Source organism: Pleurodeles waltl, chromosome 12 (genome assembly GCF_031143425.1).
Source record: "Pleurodeles waltl isolate 20211129_DDA chromosome 12, aPleWal1.hap1.20221129, whole genome shotgun sequence".
NCBI classification, from domain to species: Eukaryota; Metazoa; Chordata; class Amphibia; order Caudata; family Salamandridae; genus Pleurodeles; species Pleurodeles waltl.
In genome coordinates, this window is record NC_090451.1 from 546,482,450 (window position 1) to 546,500,576 (window position 18,127).

The window sequence follows — 18,127 nt, forward strand, 5'->3', positions numbered from 1 at the left end:
GGAATGTCATGTTTAGCAGGAACCCTCCACATATTAGAGGATGGGTCCCATCGGGGAAACCGGCTCAATTACAGTGCCGGGAGCATCGAGCTGGTGTAGGTGGTGCCGTAAGACGTGGACATTCCTAAAACCTTATTGGACCACGCAAGCTTGGTGCTTTCCCCGATGGGGCCCATCCTCTAATATGCGGAGGGTTCCTGCTAAACATGACATTCCCGAATTCGGGCTATATATTACTTAAGGATTAGGTAGGTGTATTGGTCCTGAAGAATCGCACTAGATCATTTTGACTAATTAGCGAGAAACATGTTGACCATGATTTAAGAGTAGTACAGGGGATCCTGTACCTACTTTCACTACACCTCGAATGTAGGGGCATAGGTTTGATTCAAGATACCTTACCCATATTTGTAAGCATTAACTATGCAGTATTTTGCTTTGTCTGTTAATTTCACCACTTAAAATACAAATATCCTCTTCTGACTCGCTTTCATAACTCTGCTGATGCTACAGATTAACTCTGTTAATGCTGTCTTTTCACCAAGGAGCACAATTCCCAGTTTCTGTATTGCTTTAGCCTAAAAAGATGCTTCGTATGGGATATTGTGTCTTGAACTTCTGTTGGAAAACACACAGTTGCCTAACCATTATCTCCTTTGCCCTAATAAAAAGTCATACTCGTTGGTTTTGCCAGGGCTTTTGACAGAAAATTGAATATGCTGTTGTAACCACCTGTAATATAGCAAGTTCTCCTCACTCTCCTAACACTTCACTGTGGAGCTTCACTGGATGCTGTTGTGTATCTTTTAGTGCAATCGCAGACTTACCATGCTTCAGCCTTGGATTTACTTCTCTGTGGCAAAGAACATCCATCAGCGCTTCTTAGGATGTCGGGGTTGGTCGTGGTTGTTTATTGTTAGGAAAGTGTCCACATAACTTTAGGGACCTCTTGTTTCTGATTATTCTTTCCTGCTTTATCCTCACCACTGTGTATTTTCAGCTAAGGTCGGTTCCCCCTTGCATCGACTAATCTAGCCATTTGTTGCCTCATAAGGAATTCCTAGCAAAAATTGTGTGAGGCTAGTCCTTTTTGTGCTCATCACTATACATTACATTAGGCTAGTTCATGTGGCTGACTTTTACTTAGTATTGATTCTGGTAGGGTCTTGTCCTTTACGGCATGTATAATCCCATCCTGCTCTTAATATGTAAAAGATTGCGTGTCTGTTCTCAAGCCTCTCCTGGAGTTGTGCTATTAAAAACTGGTGCACTAAATACCAAGACTGCCTGGTCTTACATTCACCTCAGGCTTCTTTAAAAATACCTACAAACGATGATGCCCCTTTACCTTATTCTTGCCGATCAACACCACCCACCCCCGCCCCCCCCCTGCTCCCTTTTTGCCAGTTTTTCCTTCTTCTGCCGTCTTTTTCTTTGTGTGTTTTTCCCTCTTGTGCTTACAGTCAAAATCTGATGAGGTAAAATATGTGGCAGTCCCCGAATATGAGTGCAGGTGGGCCCCATCGGCAACCACTGGGTCAAGTTAAACACTGGTACCATCTTAGATAATCTTTCAGCAGTTTGTTTAGTACTCCTGCATTTCATAAGATTTATATGTGCACGTTATTTTCGGAGGTCTGTGTTCACCTCATTCCAGGAGCATTTAGGCTTCTGCTTGTGGGGCCAAGCAAAACCCTTGCAAAGATTTCCCCCCACAGGAGAGATATTCATGATAAAATTAGACTTAACTGAGCTAAATTGTTAATTTAAGAACTGTATAGTACTCACACTCTGTATTTTTATCTTGTTTTATCTTTGGTGGATGATGCCCTACCAGTCACCAAGGCACCACTTTTCTTTGCAGCTGAGGACGAGTATGTGAGTTGTGTTGTGTTTTCCCCTGCAACATCAGTGTGCATGCTATAGCACATGCAGGTTCTTGCATCAGCCGGCGGTATTTCCCAACTCTGACAAACACTGGGATGGATCATGTTTGTGAATGGTCTTCTGTTTGTATAAAAAAGTTAATCATAAAGGCACAGTTCTGTAGATTGTTTCACATTGTACAGAGGGAGTTGGACATCTCAACGCAGGTCTGTCATGATGAATATAAGCTAGATCATCTCTGAATTAGAACTTTAGCAACCCAAAATCGCTTTCGGCCTGATTGGGCCTCTTCAGTTGGGTGTAACTTGGTTCCAGTTGCACATCAGCACGGGCCCCATGGCTGGGCAAACCCTTGCCAGTTAGGGAGGTACATCAAACGTACAAAAGGTAATTGGAGGTATGCTTGCAATATGTCTAAGCCCTAGCAATTGCTTATAGTAGCATTCCTATCCCCTGTTCCTTTGTTCTCTTACCCACCATACCGCCTCTGTTTGTATTTTTAACATGTTGGGTAACCTGTATTGCAAGATTACTTCTACATCAACAAAACATTGGCCCACATCATAAAACCCTTATCTCTCTTCTGAGACCCAGCCTTCCACTTCTAGATCCCAATAGTTAGCATTTTGATGCACATATCAGGCATGTGGCGTCCTCCCCCCTACCCCCATTCACAGAGCCACTCACTTAAGGAGGAAATGGGGTGACTGTTAAAAGTTCCTGGCATAGCCTCTCCAAAATGCCTGTACTGTCCATCATTATGTGCTACCCTGAACAGTCAAATTTGAGGGACGAAAAGTATAAAATAGAGAAAAACAAAAGGACCTCAGTTCCCCATATTATATTGTTTCTAGATTGTAGACACTTCTTCCCCATGTCATTTTGAGGTCTTTTCTATATTAATATAGACTTTGACAGCAATCTACAGAACATTTAATAGCAATAAATCTCAGTTACAAGAGAATAATGTGAATACAAATTCAGAAAACATTTTGAAAATTAGTAATACTATAGCAGACGTTCATTTGAAGGAAACTGTATAAATTGACAGACTTCATTGACAATGTGGCATTTTTTTAAAAAAAAAGTGGTTGTAAACATTCTATGCTGAATTCAGGTCATGGCAAACTAACACCACATGGTAAATACCCTTGGCATAAAAAGTGCATGTGTTCTTGTTGCAGTAGATCCACCCAACCCCTCATTGTTCTTAGTGGGAAGACTACCCGACCTCAGCAAGAATATCACTCCACTTGCTGTGTATCCAAGGAAAAATTCTACGTAGGGTTTCATCCTATTTGCTGTAGCTGAGTCCATTATTGTTTGATACACCTTACGTTTTGAGCAGTATTCTAGCTCTGTTTTGAAAACGCTTGGGGGAAGTAGGGTGATGTTTTCAGGACCAGTTTTCACTGTCAAACAGACCGCTTCATGAATTGCTCCTGGAGACTCCATGCAGTTGCAGTCCATAATTAAATTTCTTTGGCAGGAATCATAAGATTGCTCAACAAATTATGGTAGCGGGAACCAAGCAAATGAGCCTGACCACCCATGCGCCGGAGTCAGTGTTTTTTCCTGAACTCAGGGACTCATTGACTTAAGTTCAGGCAAAATAAGTTCCTTTTACTTCATGTAGAATTTGCCACGATTTGTGAGGCAAATAACTGCATAAATGAATGTAGCAGATATTTTGAGTTTGTAAATGTAGATTATATACTTAAATATCTTCTGCCAAGCAACTTAATTAAAAAAATAAATAAATAAAGGCTCCTCCAAGGGGCCAATATGTGCTGCCCTGCTGAATCAAATGCTTAACACTACCTAATTCATAAGAGATGTTTCCTACTAAGAAGGGGTAGGATTTTACCTTTTCTATTTTTCCCCTGACCTAACATCCATGTACAAGGAAAGCTTGTCCTAACCCCATCTTATGAAAGCCTCCATCTTAAGGTTTTGATGCATTTATCTCTAGAAAATGATTAGTTGAATCTAAGTTTTATTTTAAATCTAAACTTCTTTGGAGGCCTTTTTGGGGGTGAGGTTAAAAACAACGATAACTTCATTTGCATGTATTAAAATGTGTAGGGGGCAAGGACCTAACTTTAGTGGAAAGCAGTTTAGATTAACACATTTTTCTGGCCGCTGTGGATGTATAAGGAAAACAATAGAGGGGTAAAAAGGCAGTTCTGCTTTAAGCCATTCTGTGTCTTAATCCATGAAAAAAACCTGTTATCTTGTCCCCCATAATAGAGTGCAAACACTGCCATACCAAGTGCTTGGTATTTTTCCAGTTTTATATTCTGTGCTCGGAGCCGATCACACTAAATCCAGATGTTTCTGGCTCCGCCCTTTATCCATGCCCTAGATGTATTCAATCAGATAATTTAGAGCAAAGATTCCACAGAAAACACTGAAAAGCTTTTGTTTTCTCCTTTGCTTTTTTTGGTGCCATCCACTATTATTGTTTACTAATACCTACCCCATTGTTATCCCCTCCTGCTCCCATCATTAGTCGGATTGGCAAAGCCAATATCTCGCCCATGGGCAAGACCTATTGGCTTTGCCAATGCTAGTTTTATCTTTGTAGTAATCCTTTTCCTGTTTTTAAGGAGACAACGTTGCTCAATTTATCCTTTTTGATTTATTTTTCTTTTTATCCCGCCTTAGGATTCTGGAACAGTGTTCCCGGGTCCCTTAATGAAGCTGCAACATTTACTCTGGTGTTATGGCCATCCAATCACAGCATTTTGGTGCCTTAGGAACAAAATGGCCAATGAGAGAAAAAGTTTCCTCAACCATATAGGTTTGATTTTTTTTTTTTGTTGTTTTAGTTTTGTCCAAGCGGTAATGCACCGTGGGACCAACCAATGAAATATTGCTAACCTTGTCTGCAAGTTAACCCCTGAATGCCCCTAGAAAACAATTTCTTGAAACTGTTTGAATGGATTAGCACAAAGAACAACAAGTATGCTTTCTGGGTAATATTGAAACTTTTTTAGACTAAATTTTGTTTAATTACCACCAGTCCCATTTTCTGTATTAGAGAGCAAATGTTTCCTAAGGGAATTAACATCAGAAATTACTATTTAGGAAATCCCACATTCTTAGACCCTGCTTGTCAGATCAGCAAGAAACTTTCCATTAAGGATCGTGTTGGGGTGGGTGGGTGTGGGTGTGTGTCCATATCAGCAAGTGCTTAGGTCCCAGACTCATGGAGAAGAGCGGAAGTCATTCCCATTTATAAAATGGGTATTCACTATTAAGCCTAAACTCCAAGTCAGTTAGCCTCCTCAACAACATACAGAAAAGCTATGCCATGCAAATCTCAAATAGGTGTTAGACTTGATAATTGACAAGATCATGACACCATACCAGACTGGCTTTAGGGCATGTTGGAAATGGCTCTCTCTACTGCCCTTAGCCCTCTGGCTGTAACCTGCCTTAGGTCATATGACTGTGTGTAACTGACAGGTGGGACTTCGTGAATTTACCCCAGACTGTCACACAATAGGGTAATTAGCAGAGCTGGATGGGCCATTAACTGACTTGATGAAGGGTGGAGCTAAGCACAGCACAACTGAATAGGCTGGGCTGTCCCACCACACCACGACCCTGTATTGTCAGTGCAGCCAGGTAGGAGCTGGGGCTGGGCAGGAAGGAAATTCCTGAAACTTCAGAGAAATGTCTCCCAGCTTCTAGGAGCAGGGCACCACAGTATAAAAATAGCTCTCAGACCTGCTCTTCAGTTCACTACTGGACTTGCTGAAGGACTCTGAGGACTGCCTGCTGCTGTGACCTGCCGCACACTCTGCCAGACTGCTGCTGTACCTGGAAGGACTGCTTTGCTGCCTGTAGCCTGCTTGAAACTTTCAGAGGCCAGTCTGGCTGTAGAGCCCTGCATCACCACCTGCACCCAGGAATTCAGAAGTGATGCCAAGGGCTAGTTTAGCTGGTCGTCTTTTCAGAGCCACAGGGACATAACAGGCTCCCATCATCTTACACCTGCACCTGGACCCGGCCTGAGTGAGTCTGGAATCCATCAAGAGGTCCCAGTCTGTTCCTGGAGCCATGGTTGTGGTGCTAAAGGTGCCCAGGTGGCAATTTTCCAAAACCGAGGACTTGCTGTTTTGAACCCCAAACTTTAAAAATTCGAAACTCTGATACTACTAAATGGATTTTCATGGTTTTGGTGTCAAATGATTTATTAAAACATTCTTTATTCTTCTAAATTGATTTGTCTTTTTTTTATAGTGTTGTGTTGTCATTGTGTTGCTGTTTGTGTACTGCATAAAAACGTAACACATTGCCTCTGAGTTTAGCCTGACTGCTTCTTGTGCCAAGCTACCCAGTGTTAAACACAGATTTATTTAGTGAGTTTTTGTGGTTCACCGTGCAAGAGATTGTGGCTTTTGCTTGTCCAGCACTCACACCCCAGTCAACCAACAACCCAGTTTCCCACAGGGTAAAAGTAAGTACTATTGACTAGGTTTTCAGACTGATCCTCAAAATATGGAAATACACAAAGCTAAGGGATGGCCATCTCTACTTGGCTTTTGTAGATCTGCAGTCTGCTTTTGACCTGGTGCCTAGAGGGAAGTTATGGGATTGTCTAAGAAACAAAACTTACCTTCGGAGCTCTTAAAGCTGCAGATGGGCCTCCACATAGATAACAATGCACTAGTAAGATGGGTGCCACAAGGGGAACTAACAGATTGCATACTAATAAATAGGTGTAAGATAGGCTTGTGCACTTGCGCCTACACTGTTTACATTGTACATGAGCAATGTTACAGCTGCCCTTTCAGACTGTATTAGTGACTCTCCAAAATTAGATGGGACCCCCGTACCAGGTTTACGATTTAGAGATGACATGTTGCTGATTTCCCAAACCCTAAGGGCCTGCAGACTCTGCTCAATAAATGTAATGCTTACTGCGTAGACAAGGGTCTATCAACCCAAACCCCCATATATATGGTAATTAGACCTCATAAGTCTCATAAGAGGAAGTAATGCCTACAGCAGAAAAAAGCCTTGAGTGAGTCGCCAACTATGAATACTTGAGCATAATGCTAGACAGTAAGCTATCAAGTGCCCCACATATTCAGATGCGGAGAATTGTGCTCCAACACAGTTCGGCGACCATACTCGATAAACAACGGACCACAACATTGAAAACAATCTCCCCAGCCATTGAGGTATGTGGATACAAAGCGCAGGCTGCAGCTTTATACGGTTTTGAGCTCTGGGGCATAACAAATATGGACAAATTGATAACTGGGGAAAATAATTTCGTAAGGTCCTTATTACATCTTCCTGAAAGAACACCTCTTGTCCCATTATTCCAGGGCTTAGCCCTTAGAAGAATTGAACACCTTGCTGCCCTAAAACCTCTACTCTACTGGGCGAGGGTATGGACTGTGCCTGAACCTGCACTCTATAGAGATGCCTTAAGGCAACTTCTCAGGATTGATTCCAAATGTGCTGTCCTGTGGTGCCATTATGTTGAGGCATGTTTTTCAGAGCTTTGCTTAAGCTCTTTCTCTTAACCATGTCCTTAAAAAGACAACTGAAACAAGTATACTCGGGATACATTTTGGGTGCCACAAAGCAAAATTCAAGAATAGGGAGACTGTACAATTCTTGGAGATTAATCCTCCCCCCCACTTTGAATTGTTTATGGCTATGATATGCCCACAGTTAGCCAAAACTCATTTTCTAAAATGTTGTTATGGCATACTTAATATCAAATTGCACAGATTAAAATGGAAAGGACACATTGGGGAACCTAGTGATGGTCACTGTACCTTGTGTAATTTAAAGACCAAAGAAAATACGGAACAAATATTGTTTTGCTGTCCTGCCTATAAGAGTCATAGGAGGGTGTGGGTTTGACCATTATGCATGGAACTAAGCCTAGCACATTATCAAATTGCCCCTAGGCCCCTATTGAGAGTACATTATGGTACCTTACACACACACTTTGTGGCAGATCTGTGAAACGGTGCTCGATGTACTAATTTAATGCCTATTAAGCAGTTGTAAAGGTCAGTGTAGTTTATGTAATGCTGAAAGTTTTTAAGTATATTTATTGTATAAATTATTTATGCTGATGTATTATGTGTGTGTTTTTAAGGAATTGTATTCCGAAATAAGCTATTTTGAAGTGAAGATATATAATAAATATATATATATATATATATATATACACACACACACATATATATATATATATACATAGCACCACATGTCCATGGCTAAAATTCCAATCTGGTATGGCTTCGAGAAGAAGAGACAACTTTATGCGTAGAATAATGGTCACTGAGAGGATGGTTTGTGACTTGTGTACCAGAGAGAAGCAAGAATATTTAATGAGTAGGGACCACATAATTTTGTATGGAAGATCCATTATTACATTTGCAGGTTGGTTTGACAGAAAGATCATCTTCCAGTTGTCCATAATTAGAACACTTCCTAATTTCCTCAGTTTCACCGGGATGATGAACCCTCATTTGTCTGCTCTGAATTTCTGTGGAAATATTTCATGTCTTCTCCACTTCATTATTTATATATACATCAAATACATAGTTTGTCAATCTAGCATTAAAACCTGTAGCAATAAAGACCAAGTCAGCTTGCTGTCTCCCATTTACTGAACCAGTAAAGTCAAAAAATGACTATTGAGATGTTTTAGGTGCCTGGGGACACCTGTTAATTAAATAGTCACTTAGAACACATATTGTTTGTGAAAGACCTTGTAAAATCAAACCTTAGACATTGCACTGCATAACGTTGCAGTTAAAAGCCTCATAATATGAGGAATAATTTACATAAAGTAGGAGAACAATACCACTGGTTGTGCCCCACCCCCCTCAAAATTCTGTCAGGGCCACTGATCACATAATAAATCAAAAAAATCTGAAAAATGTCAGCTATCCATCCATCAATCAATCAATCAATCAATCTATCTATTGTTACAGGTTTTAATGCTAAATTGTCATTCTTGGCTGCAATGTTGTGTATCTATAATGTCTTTTTGGAACTCTGCACCTCCTGAGTTTTCTTTTTTCTTTCTTCTTTCTTTGTTCCATCCTGTCAGTTACAGCTAGTTCCTGGCGCTCTTGATTATTAATAATCGGGTAGCACAGAATCCTTACTACTTGATCAACTGAGAAAGGATTCTTTACAGCCAAGAAGGTTTCCTGAAACAGTTTTCTTAATGAGAGAGCAGGATTGGGGATGGAGATCGCATTTTCCCTCTGTTAAGTTTGCTTGAGGTGCCTTATTGCTTAACATACGTTGCTCTACTTGGTAGCCTTGTTCTTTTTATCCCTACTCAATCTTAAACAATTAAGAGGCGTAGTGGGTTATTCTGTTTTTGAGGCCCTGCAGGCATTCTCTTACAATGTCCAGTGGGTCTTCAGAAAGCTGTGCATAATCCACAGGCAAATTGAAATAACCCTGAAGTGGTAGATCTGGTGTGACAAATGTTTTATGTCTAGTGTTAATCTATCACGTGCCATACTATTAAATAAATTATAGTGTATTTCAGGGATGCATTAGACCGATGTCTATGTAAGTGGAGTAGTCTCCAGCAGAATAAGGTTTAAAGATGCGGAAGTTGATAAACCCAAATGTACCTCTAATTCCCTTTTTTCCACCTCATTAGCCTTCAGCCATATTTTCTGCTAAGTGCACTCCTACCTAGTGACTGAAAATGATTAATCCAACGGACTGGAGACTTGCATTTGGGCCTCCAGCCTTGGAAAAAATGTTGGAATTGGTAGGAGGTGGTCTCCGAACCCTTGTGGGTGCTTCTGGTCTGGCAGTATTGTCCTTTTTTAATTATTTTTCCAGAGCTCAATTTTCTAATGATCACTGTTTCCTACTTGGAGCTTAATAGTCAAGGTGCCACTGACGTCCAAAGTTATTCAAATACTAAGTCCTTCCAAGGACTTCAAGGAGATGTGTTGTTCCTGTAACAAGATACAGATTGTTTTAATAGACCCTGGAAGAAAGCATAGCAGGTTCTTTCAATGTAGAGGAAGGAGCTTCTGGCTTCGAAGCAGAACAGAGATGCTACCTTCACATGTCATCCAGTAATTTTAAACACTCTCACATATAGTCCAACTTTCTCCAATGAAGCACATAACAATGTTTTGAATTTTAAAGTATAAAATTTTGTCTTTTACTTTCAGCAACCAACTTTGCTTTTAGATTTAACTTCTCTTCGAGGACTATGGAGAACACTCTTTATAACTGGGCCAGCTCTCAGTGTTTAGAGAGAAAGTCCCTCTTCATCTTTTTTGCATATTTCTTTCAGTCAGTGTCTGCTCTTGTATATCTAGTACACACCGTAAAGCTAAGTGAAATAAATATTGATCTGATAGAGACTTCTAGTTGCATATTCCTTACCTTAGAGTTTCCTCCAGACGTCAGACTGTCAAATTCTTTTTGACGAGCTTTGGATACATTGAGGGATGTCCCGGAAGACTTGTTTTAAACCATGCGACTCTTGTCACCGAATGGTGACGGATCCACATCTTATCTGTCTTTGGTGTCTGGAGCATGACCACTGGCGGAGTCTGGACTCCACATCAACCTTTTTGTAGCTCCGGGTGATCCGACTTGCATTGAAAGCATTCCTTCCCTCTCTCAAAGGGAAAGTGGTGCAGGAGTTCACTGACAATTCCACCGCCATGTGGTATTGCAACAGGCAGGGTGGAGTGGGGTGGACCCTCTGTTAAGAGGCTCTTCGCCTCTGGACATGGCTGGAATGCCAGGACATTTCCTTGGTGGTTCTACATCTGGCGAGCTCTCTGAACACCAGAGCAGATTAACCCAGCAGTCAATCCATAGTCGATCACAAATGGCATCTCCAGGTGGCGTAAGGCCTCTCTCAGCGGTGGGGAGAGCCTTGGTAAGATCTGCTCAATTCCGCATAGAACGTGCAATGTCGGCTGTTTTGTGCGTTGGAGTTTCCAAGGTGGCTCTCGGCGACACTTAATGTCTTGAGTGGATTTCTGGTCTCCATTACTCCTTCCCACCAGTACCCTTCTGCCCAGAGTTCTCAAGAAGATCGGGCATGACCAGGCCCAAGTAATCCTGGTGGCTTCAGAATGGGCATGAAGAATTTGGTATCCCAGTCTATTGGGCATGGACATCGATCCTCCGATCAGACTGCACCTTCGGGAGGATCTTCTGTCGCAGCAGCATGGGACGGTCCTTCACCCGAACCTGTCCAGACTCCGCCTCCTTGCATGGAGATTGTGCAGGGGCAGAATTCTGTGATGTTATCTTGGCAGCCAGGCGTCCCTCCACCAAAACAGTGTATGTCTGTCGTTGGAACACATTTGTGACATGGTATATCAACAAATCTGTTGATCTGTTTTCTGCACTTCTCCTGGAGGTTCTCCTCTTCATTCTCTCTCTTGCCCAGTACGGCTCTGCTCTGGGAACCCTGAGGGGTTATTTGTCTGCCATCTCCACCTTTTTAAGACTGCCAGACTAATCTTCTCTGTTTAAATCTACCATTGTTGAGAGGTTTATTAAAGTACTCACCCACATGTTCCCTCCTATCCCGTTCATAATGCCTCAGTGGGATTTGTACTTGGTCCTCACATATTTAATGTGTGCTCCTTTCGAGCAGCTCCACAACTATCCCCTGTGGCTCTTGAATCTTAAAACTGCCTTCTTGATTGCCATCAGCTCTGCTCGCAGAGTGAGTGAGATCCAGGCTCTTTCTTCTGAGCCATCATTTCTATTGGTCCATTCTGACAAAGTGGTGCTTCGTACCAGGGCTTCCTTCCTTCCCAAAGTGGCAACACTTTTTCATGTAGGTTAATTGTAGGAAGCCGGCCTGGTGTGTTGTGAGCACCTATGGTGTCATCATCATATTCCAGGTATCCCTTATTAGTAAAGTGTAGGCAGGGTCTACGAAGCCAGGGTCTTCAATCGGGGGGGTCACGACCCCCAGGGGGACCATAGAGCCCTGGAAAGGCACATTACCCCAGCCAATTATTAAAATGCCTCAAGTGAACTTTGATTTATTGAGTCACCTGTGCTGTGAAAGCTGCACAGACAGCTAAGGAGGCCTTCATACCAGGGCACCTGCTTCCTGAATGAAATGCAAATGTGCTGTATGAGCTGATCTGCAAATGTAATGGGTAATCTGAAACAGTAAAGGATGCTTGGGAGCTGATTCAATCACTCAAAGCTTTGTGATGAGAAACATTTATTCTTTTTTAGGTGTAGTGCAAAGAGTTAAGAAGTGTGGAAGTGCTTTTAATTGTTACACAGCACTTAATTCACCTGGAGGTGTTGAAGGGACAGCTGTTAAGAAAAAAAAAAAAGGTATTGCAAATGCTCTGGTAATACTTAAATCGACATTTTGGAAGCACAGTTTTATCTTAAACCTTTTTGTAGTGGCCTATCATATACTTTGTGTAACACAAGTATAAAATAATGCCTTACATGTTCACAGTGCTTTCTGTCACAGGCTGTGACCTCGTGGCACTAAAAATACACTTCACTATTCTCCACTGCACCAAGCAAGATTGAATTCTGTCGCTCTCCGGTTACACACAGACGTCTGCAGTACATTAACTAATAGTTTGTTTCATAATGCAATATAGTGCATTTCCCAATAAGTAACAACTTTCTTTTATTTATTTTTCATTAAAGCTTGCTGTCATTTTATAGGTAGCTACCTGACGGTGAAAGACTTAAAAACAACTTAGAATCTTTTGGGGTTTATTTATGAGAGACTAGTGATGCTGGAGCATAACTTTTTTGATGCTCTGGTGGCACAAGCCTCTGTCATACGTATGAGATGATGCAAAGCCACTCTGCATGGCTTTGAATGGCCTCATAGATACGGAGTAAGACAAAGCAGCGCAATAATGCGACCAGCTGTGCTGCACAGGAGATGCAGAGGAGTTCTGATGTGATGCATATGGTGTCCCACATTGTCTGTCCTGTTGCAGTTGGTCAGTGGTGCTGAAGAACCACCAACAAGCCTTGGCAAATGCAAAAGGAGTAGACTATTTGCAAGGCTGTAGAGGACCAGCGAGACTCAAGGAACTCGACTCAAGGAGGGGAGTCTGGGGTTAACCCTCAGCAGTCGGGAGAGTCAAAGAAGAGGAAGCCGTCCCAACAGACAACCCACTGGCAGCAGCCACAGTGAGGCCCACTCAGCACATCTGAAGAAGAGTCCAACGTTGCTGGATCAGCAGAGAGGAGATTGTGTGTGGCAAGAAGTGCTGGGGGCTGTGGCTACTCAGAGCCTGTAGAGAGCAAACAAGCCTTGGTAGCTGCAAGAGTCGCGGTGCACAGGGCTGCTATCCTGCAAAGAGAGGCAAGGGGTTACTGTCTCCCAAGTTACACAGCTGGTAGAGAGGACCAAGGGGACCACTCCAGGCCACCACACGTGAAGCAGGATCCAGCAGTTCCTGAGGAGAACGGATCCACGCAGCTGGTCGTCATTGCTGTTGGTGCCTGCAGATGCTGGGGAGTGACTCCTTCACTCCAAAGGAGATTCCTTCTTAATTCTTGTGCAGGCTGAACACTCGCCACCCTTGGAGGATGCACAGCTGGGAAAATGTTTCAGTTGCTGGAAGGAGCTAGAGAAACAATGTTGCAGAGCAGAGTAGTTGCTGAAGTTGCAGATTTTTGGTTCCTGGAGGGTCCAGTTGCAGTCCCAGTGGCCTGAAGATGAAGTACCACGATGCGGAGGAGTCCTGCTGGAATCTTGCACGTTGAATCAGAGGACCCACCCAAAAGGGAGACCCTAAATATCCCTAAAAGGGGGTTTGGTCACTCTCAAGGTGATCACCTATTAGGAGGGGGCTGTGATGTCACCTACCTGACCTGGCCACTCGGATGCTTCCTGGGGCCTCTGCAAATCTTGGATTCAAGATGGCAGAACCAAGTTGCCACCTTGAGAAGCTCTGTGCACCACCCCTGGGGTGGTGATGGATAGGGGACTAGTCACTCCCCTTTCATTTGTCCGGTTTCGCAGCATAGCAAGGGCTGAGAGGTCCCTGGACTGGTGCAAACAGGTTTATGTAAGGAGGGCACCTAATTTGGCCTTAAAAGCATACCAGTGGTTTAGGGAGGCTATCCCAAGCCATGTCACACCTATTTCCAAGAGGGATAGGGTGTTGCCTCCATCTCCCACAGGAAATCCTTTGTTCTGCCTTCCCCTGCTTGAGCTGATCAAGCAGCAGGAGGGCAGACACCCATCTGGAGGGTGACAGCAGAGCCAGCTCCTTGCAAAACCCTGAAAGACTAGTGGGAACAATAATGGGGTGGGTCCTCTAAGGAGCCCCCAGAGTGGATGGGATCATACAACTAATACTTGCAACAATATTGGGGTATGATTCCGACATGTTTGATACCAAACAGGCCCAGGTTCAGAGTTAACATTATGTAGCTGGACAAAGGGTAGTGATCTTTGTCCAGTACACGCATAAATTGGCTTTCCCGCACTGACGAAGTCCAGTGCAGTGGAGCCGGAGTTCATAGGGAACCACTGCTCATGCAGGGGTGCCCTCTTACATAGGTACCTGCAACCTGCCCTCTGTGCTAGGAGGGCCTACCATAGGGGTGACTTACAGTGACCTGGTGCAATGACCTATAGTGAAAGGGTGCATGCACCTTTTCACACAGTCTGCAATGGCAGGCCTGCATGCACATTTTGCATGGGCTCCCATGGGTGGCACCAATACATGCTGCAGACAGTGGGGAACCCCTGGTGCCTCAATACCCTGGGTACCTAGGTACCATATACTAGGGACTTATATGGGGGCACCAATATGCCAATTGTGGTTGTGTACGAAGTCCTAGGCAACCAAATTTAGAGGGAAAGAGCACAATCACTGGGGTCCCAGTGAAAACAGTCAAAGCATATAGCCAGCAGGCAAAAATGGGGGTAACCATGCCAAAACGAGGCTACTTTCCTACACTAATCAATCATGTTCCCTACTTTTTGCACACCCTACATCCCACTCATGAGGAGGAGACACTCCACCACCTGGATCCAAAAAGAGCATTGGGCTTCTTCCTCAATCGTACCAAAGAATTCTGGGTGGACGATCAACTCTTTGTGGGTTATGTTGGTGCGAAGCAAGGAAGCGCTGTGCAGAAGAGGACCATCTCGCGATGGGTTGTCCTCTGCATCAAAATGTGCTACGCTTTGGCTAAAAAACAACCTCCTGATAGTTTTCTTTCTTATTCCACCAGAGCAACTGCTGCTACCAGTCCTGGTTATCTGCCAGGTAGCAATGTGGGCATCACTGCACATGTTCACTAAACATTACTGCCTGGATAGTGAGGTCTGCAGAGACTGCTACTTCAGCCGTTCGGTCCTGTAGGACTTTTTGGTGTGATCTTAGTTCCGAACCCACAACCGGGAATGGTATTGCTGGGTGGCTTTTCTAAGCTAAGGAACCTGCAACTAGACATCTCTATCAGATGAACAAGTTACTTACTTAGGTAATGATGTATCTGGTAGTGACATATTCTAGTTGCAGATTACTTACTAACCTGTCGATACTCCCCGCTCTGCAAACTGATTTCCAGGGACAGGTACTTCCTTTTAAGGGCCCTAGTTATGGCGCACCATTCTCAGTGTTCTTCATGGCTCTGTGCTTCTAGCCTGATAGTCCTGAAAGGAAACAGACGTTAACACGCCGGGGTGCCTATATACGACTGCACCATCGTCACTACGACCAGGATGCCAATGGGAGTCGATTCATGCCACCTGACAGCGCGAAGGGGTACTGCTCGATGAAAAATCCTTGAGTCCAGTATGACGCCTGTGGAAATTTCTAGGGTAAGGAATCTACAACTAGAATATGTCTCAGATACATCATTACCGAAGGTAAGTAACTTGTTCTTTGAAGAAATTGATTTATTCAAAAAAGAACAAAATATCAAAATGTGGTAATTTTTCACATCCAGGAAGGTAATACTTATTGGAAGCGTTGTTGACATCAATGATCAAATCGTTGTGCTAATTATCTGATGGATATAAGTCAGACTCTGACTGGGCTACTGAAGGACATTTGCCTTTTCGTTCTATTGACACTTGAGTATAGCTTTGACAGTATACGTTGGGCAATTGTCATTCTTAAAGGGGAGCTTCTGTCCTAGTTTCCGATTCCCTGTTTATGACAGCACATTTTTCGTCTGTGACTTTTCTGTACATTGCCCTTTCACCCCTAGAGTGGGTCCCAGTACTATGCAAGGCTGGTTTTGAGATGTAATGCACCGGGGACAACATGATGCTGCCACCACCATGCTTCATCATAGAAATGATGTTCTGTGGGCAGTGTCTATATGGACAAATGTAACACATTGTATTTAGGCCAAAATGTTCCATTTAATTTCATTGACAAAACCTTTGCCATCTGGGTAAAGAATCACAAGTGTTTTTCACATTTCAGGTCAGATTTAAGGCCAGCGTTTTAATTTGTGGCTGCTTTCTGCAACCTTGAAGACCAAGTTTGTGGTTTTAAAAAAAATTGTTGTGACATTCTCAATATGACCTCGGTTCCCCTGAAAGGCCTGTAGCTCTTTCTCTTGTAGCCTTGATGATCCGTTTCATATTACTTGTCATCAGTTTGAGCACAGTCTAACCTAGGAAGGATGTTGTTCGCACCATACAACTCCCTTTTTTAATGATGCTATTGACTGTGATCGAAGGCAAATTCAGTGCCTTTAAATGTTTGCCATTCTCTAATATGTGCCTTTGTACAGTTTTGTATTGGATTTCCCATGAAAAGCAATTGGTGCACACAAGCTTGAGTATTTGTTTTTACCAAACAGAGGCAACATATAGCAATTGTTGAATTTATCCAGAAACTCTGAATAACCAGTAGATCAAAATTGTATTGATTCCTTATTTTGAAGTCCGTTGGTTTTGCTGAAATATTATTATTTTAGGGAATGACACCTTTCCCGCAAAGCTACCTAAGTTTTTGTTCTTATTTTTCTAAAACACTTACAATATTTTAACTTGCCAGTTTGGTAGTAGGATGTGTAGATAAATGATGACAATTGATTAATTATATTTTAATTCCAGGCTCTAAGGCAACAGCAATTTAATATTTTAAAAGGTATGTAGAAGGTCTGTAAGCACTGGGTATGCTAAAAGAAATAAGGATGAGCTATTCTTGGAGGTGTTCAAGCCTCTCCCTTCTCTCTCATTATCTTTCGACTAACACATGACAATCCCCCCTCTCCACTGCCCTGGATTTAGTTGTGAAAATCCAGCATATTGTTCAGGTCCTCAGACAGGTGTCAGTAATTTGTATGTGTGAGGCTGCAGGAATTGCAGTGTGGAAGCATAAGTAAAGCATTTTGCTTGCTTGTTCACTTACGACTTGTGTTTCAGCAAGTATTTTTCCAATATTTTTGTTCATTTTCTAGGGATACTAAATATCAGTCATAACATGCAAATAGACATGAACAGTAATCTCCACTAACCACCTAAAAACTGAATGAGTACTCTGGATGGACCATTGATACCACAAAAATCATTGAATTGGTACTTGTACTGTTAAGTAATATGCTAATGCTTCTCCAGTCTTCTGGGTGAGTCTCGTGGACTGAGAATTTGTCACGGACATGAGAGTGGTTTTATTATTTTTTGTTGTCTGTTCCTTGAATTCTATTAACCAGAGGAAATAATCCTGAAACTTGTTTTCATTTCTCAACAGTACAGAACAGAGTTTATTAGACTTGTCAGAGTCCAAGGCAGGAAACACTGTGGCTCGCCCGAAGAAGAAGAAAAGGCCCAGCCTTGCACAGTTTCAGAAAGGAGTGGGTGAAAGGATACAACGATACCAGGGTGAGATTCTTCCATCCCAGATGCGTGGCCCTAGTATTGTCTCAGAATTATGTAACATGAAAAGAGAAATACTGCATGAGTTTGGTAAGACACAGATTTTGTCCTGCTCAGAGGTAAAACACCACATCTAAGAGCCCAAGTAACTTCTTTCTTTACCATTTTGTTTTAAATTCATTTTTGTCTAGATTCAATGTTGTATTATAGTTTTTTTTTAACACACAAAAACATGGACATTACAGACACAGTATTCCGCAACAAGATCACAGGTATGCTTTAATTTTCATGACTCAAGTGTAGTCAACACAAGAGGTTGTGGTCAACCCTGACTCGCCCCCGCACCCCGGAACATCAACACTCTCCCATCTGCGCTCTACTCTATTATAGCAGCAG

General features: G+C 42.7%; 1 protein-coding gene across 2 annotated transcripts in view; it reads left to right on the top strand.

Annotated features, from left to right (window-relative positions):
• Positions 1-18,127, top strand: part of CENPT (centromere protein T) — an 834,768-nt gene that overhangs the window by 355,819 nt on the left and 460,822 nt on the right. For both annotated transcript variants that reach the window (XM_069217597.1, XM_069217596.1), the window contains exon 7: positions 17,607-17,737. In XM_069217597.1, the coding sequence (XP_069073698.1) occupies positions 17,607-17,737 (131 nt within the window). The remainder of the gene's footprint in view (positions 1-17,606; positions 17,738-18,127) is intronic.